Raw genomic sequence first — 20,423 nt, forward strand, 5'->3', positions numbered from 1 at the left:
GATGAATTTTTACATTAAAAATAAATAACAAATATATTTCACATTTCCTAATCGTTTGATATTAAGAACATTACATATTATTTATATAAGATATGAAAAATATCTTCTTTTTTATAAAAAGAAAAAAAGAAAATATTTATTAGCAAAAATGATTGTGTATTACCAATATGCCGGTAACGAAATAAAACTATCTAGCCACATTTACTATAAAGCTTATCGTTATGCTTGAATTTTAATTGACTCTGATTAGTCATATACAAAAAATAAAAGATAATATTAGAATTTAGATAAATGACAGAATATTTACAATGTTTCGAAATACTTGACGATATTCTCGAAAAGTGTGATTTACTGTTATTTCGTATCAAAAGCTTTGTTTTTTAAGTTAATCTCTGTCAAAGTTTTGTAAATAAATATGCACGTTTATTTCTAAAAAAAAATGGAAAGTCGAAATTTTGATAGCAATAAAAACCAGAAACTTGAAATACAATATTATGTTGCTAAGAACAATTCTACTCTTACACGTGTAAGGGCAATGTCAGGAAATGTATCAGAGCATTGCGATGTAAATGTAAGTACTTTACGTCTGGGAATGCTGGTTAAATGCCTGGAAGATTTAAAGGATGGAGCACTCAGAATTTCTATCATCGATGTATCAGGATCAAATATTTGGTTTGACACCGAATGGCGCTGTCTAAAAACCGATCTCATTCCTATTCCACAAGAAATATGGGGATTTCTTATTGCGATTTCAGTACCACAAGAAAGAGTTCGGCTGGCCAGTAATGTACTGCTTTGTGGAATATTGGAGAATTTATGCATAAATGATAAAGTATGGTATCATCCTAATTACAAGCTTAGAGACCGCAAGGAATTAGCTATTATTAAATATATTGGTCCAGTATCTCAGCTTGGTCAAGGGATTTATTTTGGTCTTGACATACCGGTAAATTTATCCCAGACAACAATTGCAAATGCACATGGATATCTGATCTTTCTAATAATATATTTATAAATATAGATATGTTTTATAAATGATTTTAGGACAGTCAAAAAATATCCAAAACATCTATACTATGTCAAGAATATTTTGAGTCTATGCACCCAAAAACATTTGCAACATTGAATGAAATTTCTGTTTACAAAGCAGACCTTCCGATTAGAAATACAGATCAAAGTATATTATCGCGTAACTCATTTTTTACGAGTCGTAGAAAATTGAATGATTTCTTTACACAGATTCTTTTTTTCATTACAGTTTTAATACCAGAACCAATTACGCAGAATGTCCCTACTAACGATAAAAAGAAATTTACTCTGGATCCAAGTTTTTTAGCTCTGTTAGAAACGTTTACACCTGACAGTAGCAACAATAATAACAATAATTCCAACACTACATCTTTACCAGATGAACATCACTATGCCATGAGATCATTAATTCCACAAACTACAGATAACAAATTAGGTAACGTTTAACAATAATAGAAATCTTTTATTTATTATTTATTTATTATTCGATTAGGGAACAATTCTTACCTGGTTTGGTTTTCCCTATATACTAAAGAGAGTTAATAATAGTTAACTGAGGTGTTTAAAAATAGCTCTAGAGTTAGTCTATCCTGAATATACCGGCAAGTGTCTAACGTGTTGTGAATATAATCTAAGTTTAATTAAATAATGGCTACTTTTCAAAATATTCCAACTTTTGTATTAAATTATAAATGGAGCAGTGACATAGAATCAAGTGCATATAGCGAATTAGAGGAAAGTTATGATCATGTAGACAAATTCAATCATAGTAAGAAAAAATAATTCTACAGAATATATTCAATATTAATTAATTCTAATAATACTAATAATGGTATTCTGTTACAGGTAATATGTCGGAGGAAAATGGAAATAAGAATTCTAAACGAGATAAACCTTCGGACTTAATAGTGGGTTCAAATGTCAAAGTACTCTTAGGTTCAGATGTAAGAAATGGAACCCTTCGTTGGGTTGGAACACCACCTGGTACAAATACTAGTAAATTAATGGCAGCCGTTGAATTGGTAAATAATAATCATAATAAATGTCTTTATTCAATTACGCAGCAATGAATAAGATTGGGTTTATGATGTAATAACAATTGGAAGCTATCTTATTCATTCATTCTTTCCGTTCACTCATACGCTAATAACAACTCCTTTAAATGTCTCTTATGTAATTGGATATATTCTATCCTGTTTTAATCTGTGCCATTTCTTTGTTCTTTATCCTGTTCTTTATCCTGTCCTTTATATGTCTTGAATTTTATATGTAATAAATATAAAAACAAATAATTAATTTAGGATGATGTACATCCATCGGGTACAGATGGTACTTACAATGAAACAAGATATTTTCAATGTCAACCTTATAGAGCTGTTTTTACGGATATCGAGCAATGCTTTCCATATGAATCTGGACTAGTAAGTATTGCATGAAGTAAAAATAATATTACACTTTGAATCCTATTTTTATAAATGCAATTTTGATTAATAGATAAGACTTCCTGATGATCGATTTCCTTCTATGAATACTAACAATTTTGGGAACATGGAAAGTGTAATTATAGGAATGGTTCGACCTATTTCAGTAAAAGGAAATTTAGAGAGTATTTGTGGAAAATTCCGAGGAATACAAGGTCATCATAATTCATGTTATTTGGATGCTACCCTTTTCAGTATGTTTGCTTTCACTAGTGTATTTGACAATCTGTTATTCAGGTAATTTAACACATGTATTCTCGTTATTATTTTAAAGAAAGTAACATAAATAAAAAATGTTTTATTATTTTATCAAACGTAGACCGCCGAATGAAAAAGATTGTCCCGAGTACGAAGAAGTTCAGAAAGTATTACGCGAAGAAATTGTTAATCCACTTAGAAAAAATATATTTGTAAGTGCGGATCGTGTTATGAAATTACGAACGTTGCTTGAAAGGTTGTCTTCTGTGTCTGGTCTTACAAGCGAAGAAAAAGGTTCTTATTATTTTTATAGCTTTTATAAATTACTACTGAAACAATACTAAAATGAAATATTATTTTTTACAGATCCAGAAGAATTTTTAACATCATTGGTAGCACAAATCTTAAATGCTGAACCATTTCTCAAATTAAGTTCAGGACAGGATGCGTATCATTATCAACTTTTTGTTGAAAAGGATGATCATCTAAGCTTACCGACAGTACAACAACTATTAGAACAAAGCTTTCTCACGAGTAATATCAGATTGAAGGAAGTTCCTTCTTGTCTTATTATACAAATGCCAAGATTTGGAAAATCTTTTAAAATGTATCAAAAAATTCAACCGACTCTCTTACTTGATGTGACGGATATAATTGAAGATTGTTAAGTATTGTCCATTATTAACAGAATAAACATTGTGTGAGTTATAAGTATATTAATAATATTGATTAATAATATTATATTTTTTTTACAGCTCCTAGACAGTGCACGGTATGTGGCAAATTAGCCGAATTCGAATGCAAAGAATGTTATGGAGAATGCGGAGTAGGACTTGAAAGCATAGCTTTCTGTGTAGAATGTTTAAAAACGGTAATGTTAATTATATTTCGTAATATAATTTCATTTTAATATCATGATATATGTTGCAAATTATAGCATTATCTTTTAGGTACATCGTCATGAACATAGAACAAATCATGAGCCTAAAAAACTTAGCGTACCAGTTGAATTTGCTATTCTACAAGAGCATTGTCCCGTACCACGTTTATATTTAGAACTTTCAGCAGTTGTTTGTATTGAAACATCGCACTACGTTTCGTTTGTTAAATGTGGTTCTGGTTCGGAAGCACCATGGTGCTTTTTCGATTCTATGGCAGATAGAAAAGGTATTATTTAACATTATTTATACATTTTATTTAATAACTAATTGTGTTATAATGAATATTTATTTTTAGGTGAACAAGATGGGTATAATATACCAGAGATGGTACCATGCCCGGATTTTCCTTACTGGCTAAGCGAAGATGGTGGCAATTGTTTAATGAAGTTAACAGATGATCGTAATTTACCGGAATACGCAAAACGACTTCTGTGTGACGCATACATGTGCATGTATCAATCACCGGATGTTATGATGTACAAATAATTTCAATGTTTTTTTTTGCTATTGAAAAAGTGTTGAACACAACTTTCATACCAGCAATGAATCTGGGCATAATTCTAAATTAATTTTAATGAACAAGGTCTCGTTTCAAAGATAAAGGCTCAAATAAGGAGATGACTTTTCAAAATTTAAAAAGAAAATCTTCATTTTCTGTGAAAAAATCGTCCCATAATATATTGGTAAATTATTTATTATTTTCTCTTTAAAAACGTAGACCGTTTTTAATTTTAATGAATTATTGATTATATTTGTGCATATAGTACAATTATTTTTATATATCTTATATATCAAGCCCTTCTTCAATATATAATAATTATGCAAGTGATTAAAAATTAAAAAATAATCTAAATATTCTCACAAATAAATTGCAATATTTTTCAATTCTGTAAAAATATTTATTATTAGATGCAAATCACTCTATTTTATATGAAGAGTAGTATTGCATATAAATTGTAAATTGCAGTTATTATTACCGTAAAATATAATATGATAGTGCGAAAGAATCTAACTAAGAGAAATCTTATTTTTAATTTATTTCAATTTTTAAAGTGCAATTTATATTTTGTGATATACATATTAATATACATTTGATTGTACTCGATGTTTTTAATGAAAAAAATGTTGATTGTTTCAATTATTATTTGATTAGACAAGTGAAAACAAATTTAGATTAAAGTTAGCAATCTTCCTGGCTAAACAGAATTAGTTCCCAAGTTAATTGAATAAAAAATCTAATTTATATATATAATTTGTTACATTATATCTCTCGTTTAAGTAACGAGAATATTTTTTATTACGTCACGGCGTTTGTAACAAATATGTTAATTTATTTATTACAATAATTACTAGAAATAAACATATTTACAATAAGTAAAGACATCTATTTTGTCACGTTAACTTATTTCAATTGTATCCTTGGAAATTGTACACAGTCTTCAATCCACTTAGCAACAGTAAGTAGACGTTTTTCATGCAAAGGTGGTGCCATTAATTGCAATGACAATGGCAATCCCTTTTTAGATAATTTAATAGGTACATTAACTGCTGGAATTCCTGCCATATTTGCTGGTTGCGTACAATAATCCTGAATTAAGCACTGTGTCTGATTATCGAGTAATATAAATTCATCATAAATAGGAGCATCCGTTAGGGTAGTAGGTGTAAGTAACAAATCAATATTATTGTCCCATACGTTATCAAAATCTTGAGAAATTAATCTACGTAATTTCATTGCTTTTACATAATACTGTTCATAATTTTCTTCTAACAAAAAAAAGTTCCCGGTGAATATACGACTTTTAACAACATCGTTAAAACCTGCAGATCTTGATTTAGTGTATAATTCAGTTACCGAATCATTTTCATCAGCGCGATAACCATATCGAGTACCATCATAACGTGCCATATTACTTGCCACATTACAACAATTTAATACTGAATAACATACTATAGAATAATCTGTATGTGGCAGAGAAACTGGAATGACTTTACCACCTGCCTCTTCTATTAGAGAAGCGATTTCATCCCAACATTTCTGTATTTCTATACTTATGCCATCAATTTTATATTCTTTTGGTATACCAACACGTAAATTACTAATATCAATTTTATCCGGTATCGAGAAAGGCTCGTAATCTTTTTTTATAGTAGTAGAATCTGCCTCATCATATCCTGCTATATTATTTAAAACCAAAACAGCATCTTCCACATACCTGGTAAGAATACCAGGTACATCCATTGAATTTACCAAAGGTATGAGACCATTTCTTGAAACTAATCCGTAAGTTGGTTTTAATCCAATAAGACCGCAGTAAGAAGCAGGATTACGAGTAGAGCCGCCAGTGTCAGATCCTATTGCTGCATAACAACTGTGAGTAGCTACTGCTACTGCGGAGCCACCACTACTACCACCTACAGAAATATCTATTGTTTAATCCTGTCAATTAATAGAATTAATAGATATTAAAGTATATACCTGCTATATGCCACTGGTCGTTGTTAGTACAAACTTGTTTTTTTATCTCTGTACCATCCTCATATAAGTAATGTTTAGATAATATTTCAGAACCCCATAGATTTATCGTTGGTCCATAATATGAATCAATAGTTCCTGAGCCCATAGCAAATTGATCCAGATTAGTTTTGCCAACTAGGACTGCGCCCACATTTCTGAGAGACTGATAAACGGTAGCATTATACTCAGGAACAAAATTTTTTAACATAAAAGATGCACAAGTCGTTGGCACTGCTTTGGTACAATAATTATCTTTAATTGCAATAGGAACACCATCAAGATCACCTAAAATATCATTTTCTTGTTGTCTAGTATCTGCATCTTGAGATTGTTCCTTTGCTAAGTTTTTGGTTACGGTGATATAAGCATTGAGTGGTTTAATTATTGATATAAGATCGATAGAAGCTTTGCAAATTTCTGATGGTCGTACATTGCCAGCATTTAATTTCTGTCTTATACATTTTATCGACGAAGATAATAAATTGTTCATTATTTTATGAGGTTAGGTTCAACACTTTCACATTGCACGTGCTGTGTACCGGTTATATCGTAGTATGTATTTAGAAATAGAAACAGATTAGAGTAATTGGTAAGTCATAGTAATCACTTTTACACACAATAATTTTTTTTAATTATTTATATTACGAATTATAATTCTCCAATTACTTGAAAAAACCCGTAACAACATATTACAAGTATAAGTGTATAACCTCATGCATTAACAATTGTTTTATTGTTTTAAATTTCATTCTTTCTAAATTGTAAATATAGATATTATCTTAATAAAGATATTAATAATATAAATATTGTATAAATAAAACTTGTAATAAATAAAAAATAATATTTATGCACTTTCACTGTAAATAAATCAAAAACGTTGCATTAACGAAAACATATTAATTAATTATAATAATATCAATGCAAACCATGCTGCACAATACGCATTACTGTTGTATTTGATTTTGTTCCACAAATAAGATATTGGTATTGTTTGTAATGAAATGGAACAATGGTTTGTAAACCATCTATTTGATATATAAACTTTCTTTGGAATTTCTGGAAATAATAATTAAAATATTTATATGTATACGATATACATTAAAACAATAAAATAATGTTTGTTGCTTACCCCAACAAACATATATTCATAAACATAAAATTGCCCATCTTCTGTGGTTACTATAACGTAACCATCACTATTTCCAAATTCTAAAAAACGATAAACATAAATTAAATTAATTACAAAACTTATACTTTAATTAAAGTTGATATAATAATCAAAAAATTACCACCAATGTAGAAACTCTGAATCCCATTGATAGACGAGTCATGAAAGAAACTTTGATAATAATAAAAATTATCAAATTTATAATTGTAATAATAAATATTTAAAGCATGTGTATCGATGTCATTAAACATAATGAAATAATCATCATCGTTTACTAAACTTTTTACACTATTACTTTTACCTGGAATTCTTCTCAACGAAACGAACTATATAAAAAACATAGTAATAATAATAAATTTATATAGAATTTAATATCAATGCTACTGTGTGTGCTATCACAAACGCATACCATTGAAGTAATAAAATCTAACTTATAAATAAATGAACCCATCTTCGTATTTCCATCGCAAGCTATAACGATGTATATGTCTTTATTTATTTGTAAAATTTCAAGAGCTGTTGCACCATTCGTTGGAATTTCTTGATGCAAAGTTAAACTCTCGTTTTCGAAATTTAATTTATAAATAAACGAGTTAGTATTATGTGTCTTCATAATGGGATCGTAATATATCGCCATAATTATATATACTTCATCTAAAAAATAATTAATCAATTTATTACATACACATATATATGTCTATATTAATATATTTTTTATTCTAAACAATTTACCATTGTAAGTAAACGTTTTTGAATCTTTAAGAAAACCCTTGACTTCAACAACCGAATATCTTTCCTTGATGAGACTAGTTGTTCCAAGTTTTTCATTAGACATCCATGAAATTGTAGTAAATTCTTGATTCGTTTCTTTTCGAGTACAATATGAATTGTAAGAAACACTACTTGTAGTAATATCAATACCAAAATGATTGTTCGGTTCGTGCCAATTTTGTATAATGGAAGTATTGTTCCATCTCCAAACATGACAATCATTTTCCATTAATTCAGCAACGTATTGCAATGGACAAGAACAATTTTCTGGTAATCCACAAAAATTACTATTTTGTTCGCCATACATATTTAATTTTAAAATCGAATTAAATATAACTACATCGATCTTTTTAATAGCAGGTACTTCAATCTTCAAATTTTCTTCTTTTTCCAAATATGCAAATACACTTGGTAAAGATCTAATAACGGAAGTTTCTTTTAGAATAGCATTTTCGATAAACGTTTTATTTTTTTTCAACAAAGATATGCTACGATTTTGTAGATTATCCAAATTGTTCGTTAAATCACTCATGTTTACACCATTTACTAATCCAGAAACTATTAGTTCCTTTCGGACATCCAAATGCGATTGAAAGATCTAAAAAAGAATAATACAATTTAATAAAAGTATCTAGAATTATTTGATCTGTATTAAACTTACGAGATTTCCGGTGATGATCACGTTTTCATCGTTTAAAACACTGTTAAAAAACTCCTCATTTAAATTGATACCATTTATCAATGGAACATAGACATTTTTCTTCACTGTTATATCGTTCACATAAGTTTTTCTGCCAGAAATAATTTGAGTCGTTTTTAACGAATTCAAAACTAAATCGGAAATATTGATACCATTGATGTAATTTACCACAGCATTTCCTAAACATTATGAATAAAAATAAGATGTTATTCTAATTTAATAATAATATAGTATAATAATGTAATTATCTATACCAGTTGTTTCAACTCGGCCTTGAAATTGTATATCAGAAGTTATAACGTGATCTTTGCTAAGTGTTACACGATTTTCTACAAATTCATTAAAGTTAACGTCGTCGATTGTTTCCAAAAAAATATCTCCCATAACAACGAGTTTTTTCATATGTGTATTATTTGGTAACATTTGATCAGAAAGAACCAAATCGGTAATCGGTGTATCGTGAAGAGTACCATTGTAAATGAGATTATCTATGATGACTTCGTTTAAAAAATTGATCGATCCTGTTACAACATTTTCTTCGTATTTGTTAACAACTGATGCATTTAATTCAACGATATTTATTCCATTAATCATTTCTATATCGATTACCTTTCCTGCCTTCAATGTATTCGTCGTTAAATTATCATAGAAAATTTTTTGTCCACTCACAAAAATTTTCTCCGAATCTTCGAGTACAGTATCTTCTACGATCTTTCTAATCTTATCTTCATCTTCAATGTCTCCCGTAAAGTATGAGATGTGCAAATCTTTAGTGAAAGTTACATTACCCTGAATTTCTTGCGGTATGTCTTTCCTGAGTGCTTTTTCAAATAAATATGATAATGATTCAGAGGATTGATTAGAATTTTCCCATGTAATTTGTCCATTTACGTATAAATTCGATATGTTTGTAGAAGTTAAATAAATAGGGCTCTGGTCCAACTGATAATATATGAAAACAAATTTAGAGAAAAATGATTTTTTAAAAAGAATTTATATTATTTTATTATACCTGTTCAATATCATAGCCGTTCAAACTTTCTGTATTGATATCATTATCAATAAAAAGATCGGTGAATGTTATGTTTCCTTCTAAAATAAGAGGTTCATCTATCCACATCAATTTTGAAGCGTTTATCCCGTTAATATAATTAGCTTCCACATTATCTGCACGAATCGTATTAAAGGTGAATCCTCCGGGTACCTTTTGCGAACCTGTCTTTGAAAAAATATTCGAAGGAAGTGTGTCGACTTTGAAACCTTCTAAAAATTCCATCGTTATGTTCTGTACAATTAATTGTTCCATAATTCCTGTCGATACTGAAATATTGTTTAACGCTATTTTTTTCAAATACAATTCGGTCGGATAATCGCCGATAGTAACCACGTTCAAATCCTCGCTCAATACAAGATCATCATCGATAATTATTTCTTTTATTATATCAGCAATCGTTGCATTTTGTAATTCGATTAAATACGAGATATTTTTTCCATCAAAATTTTCTATCACGATTTCTTCAGCACGAAATTTCGGTGTCTTGATCAATCCTTTCTCGTTTATCTTCGTTTGTATTTTTAAATAAGGAGAAACTGCTCGATCATTGAGACGATCGAGATTGAATTCACGTACGATCGCACGTTTTACTGAAATTTCAGGAAGGTTAATATTTTCGGACAAATTTAGATTTCCAGAATTATTCAAAATTACATCGATGGATATATTGTTATAATTATTAGTAATTAAATGATGCGATTGTAATTTCCCGATATGTAGATCACCACGGATTACAATACGATCTTGATGAACATCAATGCTATTTAATTTTGTTTCATTCTCATGAAAGACATCGTTGATATGTAAATTTTTAAAATAAAGATTCGTGAAAATCGATGGAATTTTTTCTACTGTGGTATATAAAAATTCTTTCTCGGTAAAACCATTTAAGTATTTAGTTTCTAATCGATCCATTGTTACACCATAATCGAATGAGATGTCATTTTCAATCGTTTGATCCGTTGATTTTGTCCACATTTTATGAAATATTTCTCTTGGTTTGACCTTTAGATTTCCCATAATTAATTTTCCATTTTCTTCAAAATCAAATCTTTTCACTACAACGTCACCAGTTATTTTCACGTTATCATAAATTTGAGAAGGTGGAATAATCGACATTTCTGCGTCTGAATTCATAGTGAACATTTCTATTACTTCCATTTTATCTAATATCACTTCACCTGTAAATAAAATTTCTCTCGTTAATATAAATCTAACAACTTTATGTTAGTCTAAATGTAAATCATAACAATATACCATCAATAATATTTTCACGTGATTTCATAGCAAATTTGGATACAGGGATATTATTAATAAATTCTGTATGAAGCGAATCAACTTCAAGGGTTTTTATAAAAGATTCCGGAAAATGTTGATCGAACGCTTTTGTCATCAAACACGAGGATGGTACTTCATTATACATTTTTGTTTTTAGATTTTTCACTTCGAAATAATCATATTTAATGTTACCTAAAATAAGAGAACTCTTTAATAATTAATAAATTAATAGAAAAAAATAATAAACTATACCTGTAATCGTTTGGTTTCCACCAATAACGAAAAGTTGATCGATCAATTGATCCATATCAATATCATTGATCTTCTTTACTTTCAAATTAGGTATAGAAATATTGGAATAAATGAATGCTCCATTATTAGATAATTGTCTTGTCCTATCACTCTCTTTAATTAATATCTTTTCATCCTTGTTTTCAATCGTAGCCCAATCTACGATTTAGTAATGGAATTAACATCAATTCTTAAAAAACTTGAGTATCTTTCAGGAGAGATTCAAAAGAGAAATACTTACATTGATTAGGAATTCCGCAAAGAGAATTCACTTGGAGATCATGAACGGTGATATTTTGAGCGCGTAAAGTTGACGCAAATTGTTGATCATCTTTTACAGATATAAGATCTTTAGATTTTATGCTAACATTATTTAATTTATCGATGGATATCGTATCGATAATCAATTCTTTGAAAAATGCATCACCAATGATATCGATCTTGCCATTTATATTATTTGTAGTATTTGCTTTTAATATATTTAATGATCTTTTTGATAAATCGTCAATTTTCGATTCGAGATCATCTAAATTTATTCGAAGTTCGGATGGAGTCAGTACTTCTTCTTCGACGAATAAATTAATTTGTTCTACGACACTGGACTTCAAAACGATACTCGGCAATTCGATTGCATCCCAAACATTCGAATTATTTTTAGACCAAGATTGTTTTACAAAGAATGATTCGAACTTGTTAATGATCGTCAATCTGTTTTGCAATAATCCAACGACTTCTGATAAACATTCTCGTAATGTGTCTGTGATTGTTAGATTATTCCCTATAAAAAAATTAATTTTTACAATTAAAACTTATTATTTGTAAAGATTAAATTGCAAAATTTAATTGATTCACCATGGGAGGTTTTATTTTTGATATTTAAATCCCACATCTCGACAAAATACAATCCTTCGCGACTCATTGTAGTCATTACTAAAGTTATATTTTCGTCACGTAATAATGTCTGCATATCCACTATTTTCTGGTTATTATTTAACTTTTGAACACTCACAGAAGCATAATTGGCTATACCGTATACTTTAAATAACTCCACAACGTCCTAGAATATTAAAAATCTATTAAAAAGTGACCAATTAATGTTTAAAAATATTAATAAAAATTTATATTTTTGCATTTACATCGTGGGCAATAATAAAATAAGTGCCATCTTGTAAATATATTGTTTGCATAGAATAATGTGCTTTAATTTCAGGAATATCGATCCATTCTAATAATTCTGTACCTAAAAACATATCGAAGATATTTCAATTATTATAACAAATTAGAAAATATTCTATAAAGTTTTCTAATAAATTTTTAATACGAACCGTCCCACCAGTAAACATTACTTCCGTTTATTTCATTAGTTATTAAAATGAATTGATCATTATTGTAAGAATAATGATGAACGGAAATTGGTTTATTCGTAGGTAAAAATTGTATCATTTTGATATCGTTTCCTTTGAATTCGTAAACAGTAGATGCGATATTTGAATCGGATTTAGAATTTTGTGCAAATATTATAATTATCGATTGTTTAGATTTAAACGTAGCAACTGATACAGCTGAAGGAGTAAATATTTTATTGTAGATGTCCATATAAGTGCCAACCCAATCATAAATACTATTTTAGATCATTAATTAATATTAAATCATTAGAAAAAAATGTTAGTTTAATTTATGGGGTAGATCAAATGTTCTTAGGTGCTTTAAAAAATCAATTATTCAAATTGATTAATAAATTTTCTTAGAAATTTTTGATTAGTCCTTTACAATACTTACACGCTTATATTGTCAACTAATATTAAATAAAGTCGATTAGCTTTGGTAAAGAAGTGAGCATCAATTAATTCTAAATGTTGAATATGTTGCCTATGAATTAAATTTGTAATATTGTTTCCCGTGTACAAGCTGCACCAACCGACGTTGGAACAAAGAAAAAGATAAAGAGTTGTTTTCCATTTAATTGTCTAAAAAATAAACGATTAATTATGATCTCAAACAACAACAAAGTATTGAAATAATTCATAAATTGAAATAAAAAATGTGTTCATATAAACGTACTCTAATAAATTTGATAAAATAAGCCTGGCCAATGGTACTATTTTCTTTTAATTTGAAATCCTTGTTAGATGGAGAAACGTTTAGAGAAATATCCAGAGTTCCATTACGATAGGAGAATAAAATTTGATTAAACGTATTTATCGTTAATGGTTGTTCCGTACCCCATATCGTATCCCACGATTTCGTCCAACTCACATTGTAATTGTTAACAAAAACTATAATTATATAAATCTGCTGTATATTAAGAAGTCTTTTTTTATTTAGTAATATTTTTTATGGGGGGAGTTTTTACCAGTTTGAGAAGCTTGAATATGACTTCTAGCGATGTTAACTTTGGCTTCTGTTAATTTTTCATGCAAATATTTATCTAGTTCTATGTTTAAACATTGTCCTCTTGGAACGATCGATCCACAAATTAATGCAAATAACTAATGTGAAATAAATTTGTTATAAAGATAAAATAATTATTTAAAGATTTTATTTAATTTGTATTAATTACTTACAAGATAATTTAATGTTCCCATAGTTTAGAAGAAAATATTGCGAAATAGACTTTTAGACCATCGTTACGTTAACGATTGACTGAATTTCGAATATGTTAAATTCTATAACTTATTTATAGATATAGTTTACAAACATGCTTATGGCATATTTGAAAAAAAAAAAGTATAGAAGTAATCTCAATATCTGATCATATATATAGAAATCAAATATTAATTTATATATGTTTATACATATACGTAAATGTGTATAATATAAATAATAATCTCTAATAAATGAGAGATATATTGATTTATTAATCATTTCATTACTTTTCTAATCATTGATAAATCTTTGAAAAATACAATGGCTTACAATTAGTTGTATACCTAAAATACTTGAAATTAGCTAAAAATAATTGAAACGCTGGTGAGGAACTAATAATACGTGTTTTTTCTTTTTCTCTTGACCAGAAATTCGTTATTTTTAATTTATTAATATTAATTGTTTTTTCGTTGTTATCATCTACGATACCATTTTGTTTGTATAAATATTCTACCGATAAAGTAGAATTCGACGAGTGTTTAGTCGATAAAGAAGTGAAAATATTTAATATACTAATATTATATCTTTGAGTAAATAAAGTTGATTGAAAATAGAGTGATCGACTTAAATTAATATAATAAATTAATTGAGATATATGTTCTAATTGAAAAATGTCTATTTCATTGCACGAATATTCAACCCTCTGTTGATTATGTGCATTGTTATTGTTATTGCTAAGTTCTTTTTCGTGCTTTTCTAAATTTTGACTAATAATTTTTGGTTCACTTTTTTTTTCTTCGAAAGTATATGATAAAGTATCCGATGATGATTTAATTATTGAAAACCATTCTTGATGTGGTTGAGTATTCAACCATCCGTCATTAGTTTCATAACGTGTTCTTATTGATTCTTGGTGTAAAATAATGGAATTGATATTAAATGATGATAGCGTACAATAAAAAGGACATGGTGATACTTGTATACCAGTATTTGTTAATGTCTTATTACTGGAATTAAAATTAAGTTCTTTCTTGTTGTTTTGTCTGTAATGTACATACATATAATTATTTACATATTTGTACTTTTTATATATATTAAATATATGTCAGTTAAAATTTTACTAACTTCTTTATAAATTTGTCTGACTTTGTCTTTATATACTCTTCAATACATATGGTAAATAAAATGAACCAAATGGATATAAAAATGATGACAAACGTTGTTAATATTCTTGATTTTCTTATTGTACCTGATGATTCATGATCTTGTTCAGTAAAATGTGAAATATTCATTACTGTCTTGTTCTTTTTAATTAAAATTTCTTGTGCAATTGTTGTTGTTGTTGTTGAAAGTACCTCATCTTTACCAAAATCATAATAAACTTATTAAAATATTATTTGAATAATTGATAAAGTTAATAAAACTATATTTTTCTTTAGCGAGTTACCTGTTGAAAGTATCAATTCATTATTATAATACAGATCATTCATACAAAGTGCCACCCACAGTCCTATACCACAAAAAAGTAGTATGCGCCATCGTATACATAATAATATTCTTTTTGACATGTCTAAATATTTGTTCACACATATTTTAAAGTCGTATATATTTGTAGTTAGATATTTCCAATAGACTATTTTCTTACACAATAAACAAATGACATGATTTTGGTTTTACATATTAAAAAGTATTTTCTTTACACACACATTCAATTTAGTTAAGAAATATTACTTGTAAGAATTACTTTCTCTATCTGATAGATGATGTTATTTTTTAAAGGTTGAAAGTTAAAAAAAAAGTGACATTCTATCTGTGATCAGAATAAACAAGAGATTTTCACATTTAATCCTGAATACTGAGGCAGTTAAAAAACTCAAGCATCAAATCAAAATTTCGAATACTTTTAAATTAATGAAGAAACTTGGAATGCGGAAGTCTCTTCTTGTAACTCGTTTAACTGAACTTAATCAACAACTTGTGACAATTGCCGAATTACAAAAAATGGATGACGAATATAACAAAAATCCTGTCCTACATTCTAAGGTACATAATATTTAAATATAAGATATAGTGTATCTAAGCCATTAACATTAATAATAATCTGTTTAAGATTTGCGATTGTCCACATCACATGTTATGCATAGAAGAAAATAAGAAAAAAATACCATGTAATGTTAACACTTGCAAAACTCGGAGAAGATGTACCTGTCTTTGTCAATGCAATAAAATAAACAAATGTAAACCTTTTTTTACTTATATAAATATAAATAATTATTTACTTTTACTTATTGCATTATCTGTATAATAAAAAATTAGTACATAAAAAGGTTATATATTCTAATTAAAAAATAATTTTGATTATCATAATTATATCCTCTTCTTTCTCTTGTAAATCACCAGCTTATAAAAATGTAGAAAAAGTTAAAGATAATTTACATAGACAAATAAACGGTGATGGAACCACAAAGGAAGATGCATTTACCGCAGAAATTGGTAAATTAATTAAACAATATATCGTTCAAAATTAAAGAAAATATTAAATACAATACTCTCTCTTAGTATTTAATTAAATGATTTCTATTATAGAACAAGTACTCGACACAAGATTGGAAAATGTACAGAATTTGGAAAAAATAAATTCTTATGGGCAAGAAAATATTGACAATGGAATTGTTCACAAGATAAACAATGTAGTAAATACTTCCCTAGAAATTCCAGTACAAGACAATGATAAAAGTAGAAACCCAGAAGAGATTAAAACATTGGCAGATAATAATCAAAATAAAACAAATATTTTGAGTAAAAGAAGCTTGGAAAGAATTCAAAAGGTTGTCATATTTATAATACTAATATAAAAAGAATGTTCTAATCTACGATTTCAGTTAAAAGACTATTTATAATCCAGGTTGATTTATCAGGATTTGTCTAACGAAAAGAAACAGAAGAGAGATTTGGAAGAGAAGTTGCAAAGTGCCAAAGAACATTTAATTAAGTTGAAGGAAGATAGCGAACAGGAAATTTCTAACTTGAAAGATGCATTAAAAAAAGCAGAAGAAGAACTTGTGCTAGCAAAAAATGAAACTAACACAGCTACAGCTGAGAGAGACAAATTGTCAGAAGCTATGTCAATACTGAAAGTAAGTGCATCAAATTTGCGAGACGAAGGATTACAAATTTATTTTTATAGAAGGAAATGAATAATGTCATTGACAAGAATGCATCTTTGTGCTGCGAATGCCAGAATTTAAAATTTAAATTGCGGACAGCTTCTGAATGCGAAATGAGAACGTAATATATGAAATCATTATACTGCGTAATTATAATTTAATTATATTGCCTTATATACTATATTTTTCATTTTCAAGTTGCACAGTCGTTCAAGATGAGGTTAACGGTATAAAAAATATATTTAAACAAAAAGAAGAGATTCTTCAGGCAGAAATAATTGAACTGAAAGGATTGATTGCAGAACTCACAAATGTTACAAAAATACAAGAAAGAAGAATATGTGAATTAACTAATATTTGTAAAAAACAACAATGCAGTTTACGTAACAAAAGTAAAACGATTACTGAGAAGGTTAATATATTATTCTATCTCTACACAGTTTATGAATAAATTCTATAGAAAATTAGGTTAGGTAACGATATTTTTAGGAATCTAAACTATCTGAAATGCAATCACTACTGAAGTCATATAGTTACAAATGCACCGGAATGCAAAATGATATTGAAAATTTAGAATCCACTTTAAATAAGGAATCAGTCACATGCAATAATTTAAAAGAGGAATTAGAACGTTTTAAGGACGATTATAATTGTATGTTAAATATTAAAACTAAAATTATAGAAGAACAAGATGAAACAATAAAAAAGCAGAAACGTGTACGTACATTTTTTTGATTAACGTGGTAATTTATCTAACGCGTGTAATTTTGAACACATCATAATAATTTTAATTGAATTATTTTAACTAAAATTTATATTTAAAAATATTTGTCTCTTAGCTATTACAAAATAGTGAAATTATGGCTCAACAAGCTGCATCTGAATTTGAAGAAATTAGAAACGAATTAGTTCACGAAAAAGAAACATGCGAATCTTTAAGAATTGCATTAATTACTATGGAAGCACAATTAAATGAAAAATATAATATTGAGTGCAAGAACTGTCCAAATTTAATAGCAGAACTAAATTTGTTAGAACAACAAAAGCAAAAAGCATTAATTGCAGCGAAGGAAGCTTTACAGAAACTATGTGCTTCTATACGGCATTATCAAAGACAATTGAACTTTGAAAGACAACAATGTAAATTTCTAGTATTAAAATTAAAAGAAAAGCAGGAAGAAGTTGAATACATTATGAGAGAATTTGCTTACAGAAAAAAAACAACTGTGCGCAAATCAAGTGACTTTTTATTCTAAGAAATGCAGCTGTAAGAATAAGATTAGTAACAAGTTTTATTTCACCACATTCAATTTGTAAAAAAGTAAATTAATGTATTCAATCCTTAAAGTACATTCGTGTATCATTGCTTTTAACTATTAACTTTATTTATTATAACTAAATTCTCTTAATATCACTTTTCACAAATATTCTACACACATAAATTATCTAAAATTTAAATTCTATATGAATCATCTAAATATCAATTTAGATATTTTAACCTTCAATTCGAGAAGTAAAAGATAAATATTTTTTCTATACCATGATACATTATAGTCAAAGTGTAGTCTCCAATTTTTGTCGAGGAAGTATTTATAAAAAACAGACATGTCATCTGCTGTCAATGATGTTTTACCTTGTGCCTTCAATGTTTCTTGAAATTTACTGCGTTCCTGAAGTTTAAAATATGCTAATAAAAAATCTTATCGTCTTCTTTAATATTAATTACTCTTACTTGTATGAAACTCTTGTTGTGTTTAGTCCAAAATGTTTGATTCCATAGCTGAGTATTTTCTCTAGCTTCTCTGTATTCTCTTTCCAATGTAGATTCATTGTGAGGTTTTTTAAAAAGGATTGGTCTTAAGTGCGAAATAGGATCTGGATTTCCAATTTGATCAAAATTTATTTTATTTTGTGCTTTAGATTTTGATGCTTTCTGATATAAAAGAAATTAGTTATATGATTAAATAAATCTATTACATTGTGTTATGTAAACAGGTTAGATATTTTTAATGCTTACTGTACAAAAAGGACGAATTGTTTTGACTGGATATTTTATCAATAACAAAGTAGATTTGGTACTCATCTTTTATATTATCTATCTATTTATATTAATATTTGACTTTCATAATCTGTATAGAAATTCATTAAAAACGCATTAATACGTGAGATCATCCATTGTATCTACATAAAAGTATTCCATCGACATAGACTAAAAATGGCGATTGTTGTTTGCGGTCAGAAATTGAAATTCATTTGTATAGTGTTCTATATAATTAAAAAAAAAATATATTTAAAAATATTAAATATTAATACTAACACCAATATCAAAGAAATATCTGTATGACGTAATTTTTTATACTAACATTACTATTTTCATTACGTAGTACTTTTGACTAATGTTGTTGCATAGTTTTAAAATCTAACACGCGGGCTTTTAAAACTATTCGTTTGTCTTTTGTTGATAGTTATGAAGGTTGCTTATCAATTAACCAATGTATAAAACTACAAGGTAATAATTAAGATTAGAATTATTTATACAAAAAAAAAAATAAACATAAGTGTTTCAGTAATATTTTCAATTAAGACAAGTAAGCCCTAATTCAATCTTAATTCATTAGATATTCAAAAAACTATAAAAAGCATTCTATATCCAAGTTCTGTAAAGCAAAAAAGATTATAAATAGAAGAAAAGAACATTGGATGAATCTGTTTACCAAATATTCGCAACCAGTATTAGAACATATGAATTTTTCTCTAAAGATTTCATGCGCTATTAAAATTTATCAAGATAATTATTATTCTATACATTATATAGATATTAAATAAAACGGAAATAAATATCCAAACAATGGCAGAAGAATGTAATACTGATGTTTTAAAACTCAATATAGAAAGTAAAACTAAATGTGCATCTGAAAAACCTGAACAATTTTTTCCGCATTCTAGATGTTTAATTAGTCGTTCATTTAAATCTAAAAGCCCTAACTGCTTTGATTTATCTGAAAAAATTGAAAGTGAGAGTAAGTATACAAGTTTACAAAATACTTATCATATATATTTTATTAATACAGTTTTATTTTATATATTAGATGGAATGTATATGAATATAAGATTTGAGAATGAAAAGAACAAAAATGATTCAGAGTTTCAACAAGATAATAATTCTAAACGGTTAGATGTTATGTGTTGTATTATATGTTTGATGTAATAAAAAGAAAAATATAAGTTAAAATATTTTTTT

At 27.6% G+C, this 20,423-nt stretch overlaps 6 protein-coding genes across 6 annotated transcripts; 2 read left to right on the plus strand and 4 right to left on the minus strand.

Annotated features, from left to right (window-relative positions):
• Positions 1–188: 188 nt before the first annotated feature.
• LOC106786195 (ubiquitin carboxyl-terminal hydrolase CYLD) lies at positions 189–5,023 on the plus strand. The gene is made up of 11 exons (XM_014747328.1): positions 189–946; positions 1,045–1,177; positions 1,259–1,465; positions 1,876–2,051; positions 2,331–2,450; positions 2,524–2,747; positions 2,830–3,002; positions 3,075–3,371; positions 3,464–3,579; positions 3,659–3,875; positions 3,945–5,023. Exons 1-11 carry the CDS (start codon positions 440–442, stop codon positions 4,133–4,135), a joined length of 2,361 nt encoding a protein of 786 aa, XP_014602814.1. The 5' UTR covers positions 189–439; the 3' UTR covers positions 4,136–5,023.
• A 13-nt stretch (positions 5,024–5,036) lies between these two features.
• LOC106786196 (glutamyl-tRNA(Gln) amidotransferase subunit A, mitochondrial) lies at positions 5,037–6,882 on the minus strand. The gene is made up of 2 exons (XM_014747329.1): positions 6,129–6,882; positions 5,037–6,064 (listed from the first exon to the last, which is right to left on the minus strand). Exons 1-2 carry the CDS (start codon positions 6,655–6,657, stop codon positions 5,052–5,054), a joined length of 1,542 nt encoding a protein of 513 aa, XP_014602815.1. The 5' UTR covers positions 6,658–6,882; the 3' UTR covers positions 5,037–5,051.
• A 200-nt stretch (positions 6,883–7,082) lies between these two features.
• On the minus strand, positions 7,083–13,523 carry LOC106786168 (the record flags this gene model as incomplete). The annotated part of the gene is made up of 16 exons (XM_014747278.1): positions 7,083–7,223; positions 7,297–7,376; positions 7,457–7,661; positions 7,745–7,989; positions 8,068–8,704; positions 8,768–8,985; positions 9,061–9,748; positions 9,819–11,041; positions 11,118–11,279; positions 11,391–11,588; positions 11,671–12,207; positions 12,282–12,486; positions 12,566–12,669; positions 12,755–13,050; positions 13,209–13,396; positions 13,491–13,523. Coding segments are annotated over 16 exons (5,160 nt in total), but the record flags the coding sequence as incomplete, so codon positions are not given.
• A 770-nt stretch (positions 13,524–14,293) lies between these two features.
• Positions 14,294–15,606, minus strand: LOC106786175. Its single transcript, XM_014747285.1, has 3 exons — positions 15,463–15,606; positions 15,141–15,375; positions 14,294–15,058 (listed from the first exon to the last, which is right to left on the minus strand). Exons 1-3 carry the CDS (start codon positions 15,581–15,583, stop codon positions 14,311–14,313), a joined length of 1,104 nt encoding a protein of 367 aa, XP_014602771.1. The 5' UTR covers positions 15,584–15,606; the 3' UTR covers positions 14,294–14,310.
• Positions 15,607–16,397: 791 nt separating this feature from the next.
• On the plus strand, positions 16,398–18,438 carry LOC106786208 (putative leucine-rich repeat-containing protein DDB_G0290503). Its single transcript, XM_014747348.1, has 7 exons — positions 16,398–16,508; positions 16,602–16,843; positions 16,934–17,152; positions 17,203–17,303; positions 17,381–17,594; positions 17,672–17,899; positions 18,022–18,438. The coding sequence occupies exons 3-7, from the start codon at positions 17,138–17,140 to the stop codon at positions 18,436–18,438; spliced, it is 975 nt and encodes a 324-aa protein (XP_014602834.1). The 5' UTR covers positions 16,398–16,508; positions 16,602–16,843; positions 16,934–17,137.
• Positions 18,439–18,496: 58 nt separating this feature from the next.
• LOC106786209 (APOPT family protein CG14806, mitochondrial) lies at positions 18,497–19,433 on the minus strand. Its single transcript, XM_014747349.1, has 3 exons — positions 19,200–19,433; positions 18,915–19,115; positions 18,497–18,852 (listed from the first exon to the last, which is right to left on the minus strand). Exons 1-3 carry the CDS (start codon positions 19,263–19,265, stop codon positions 18,652–18,654), a joined length of 468 nt encoding a protein of 155 aa, XP_014602835.1. The 5' UTR covers positions 19,266–19,433; the 3' UTR covers positions 18,497–18,651.
• Between the last annotated feature and the right edge of the window lie 990 nt (positions 19,434–20,423).

The sequence above is a fragment of the Polistes canadensis genome, unplaced genomic scaffold (assembly GCF_001313835.1).
Source record: "Polistes canadensis isolate GaletaPanama2010 unplaced genomic scaffold, ASM131383v1 scaffold_67, whole genome shotgun sequence".
NCBI classification, from domain to species: Eukaryota; Metazoa; Arthropoda; class Insecta; order Hymenoptera; family Vespidae; genus Polistes; species Polistes canadensis.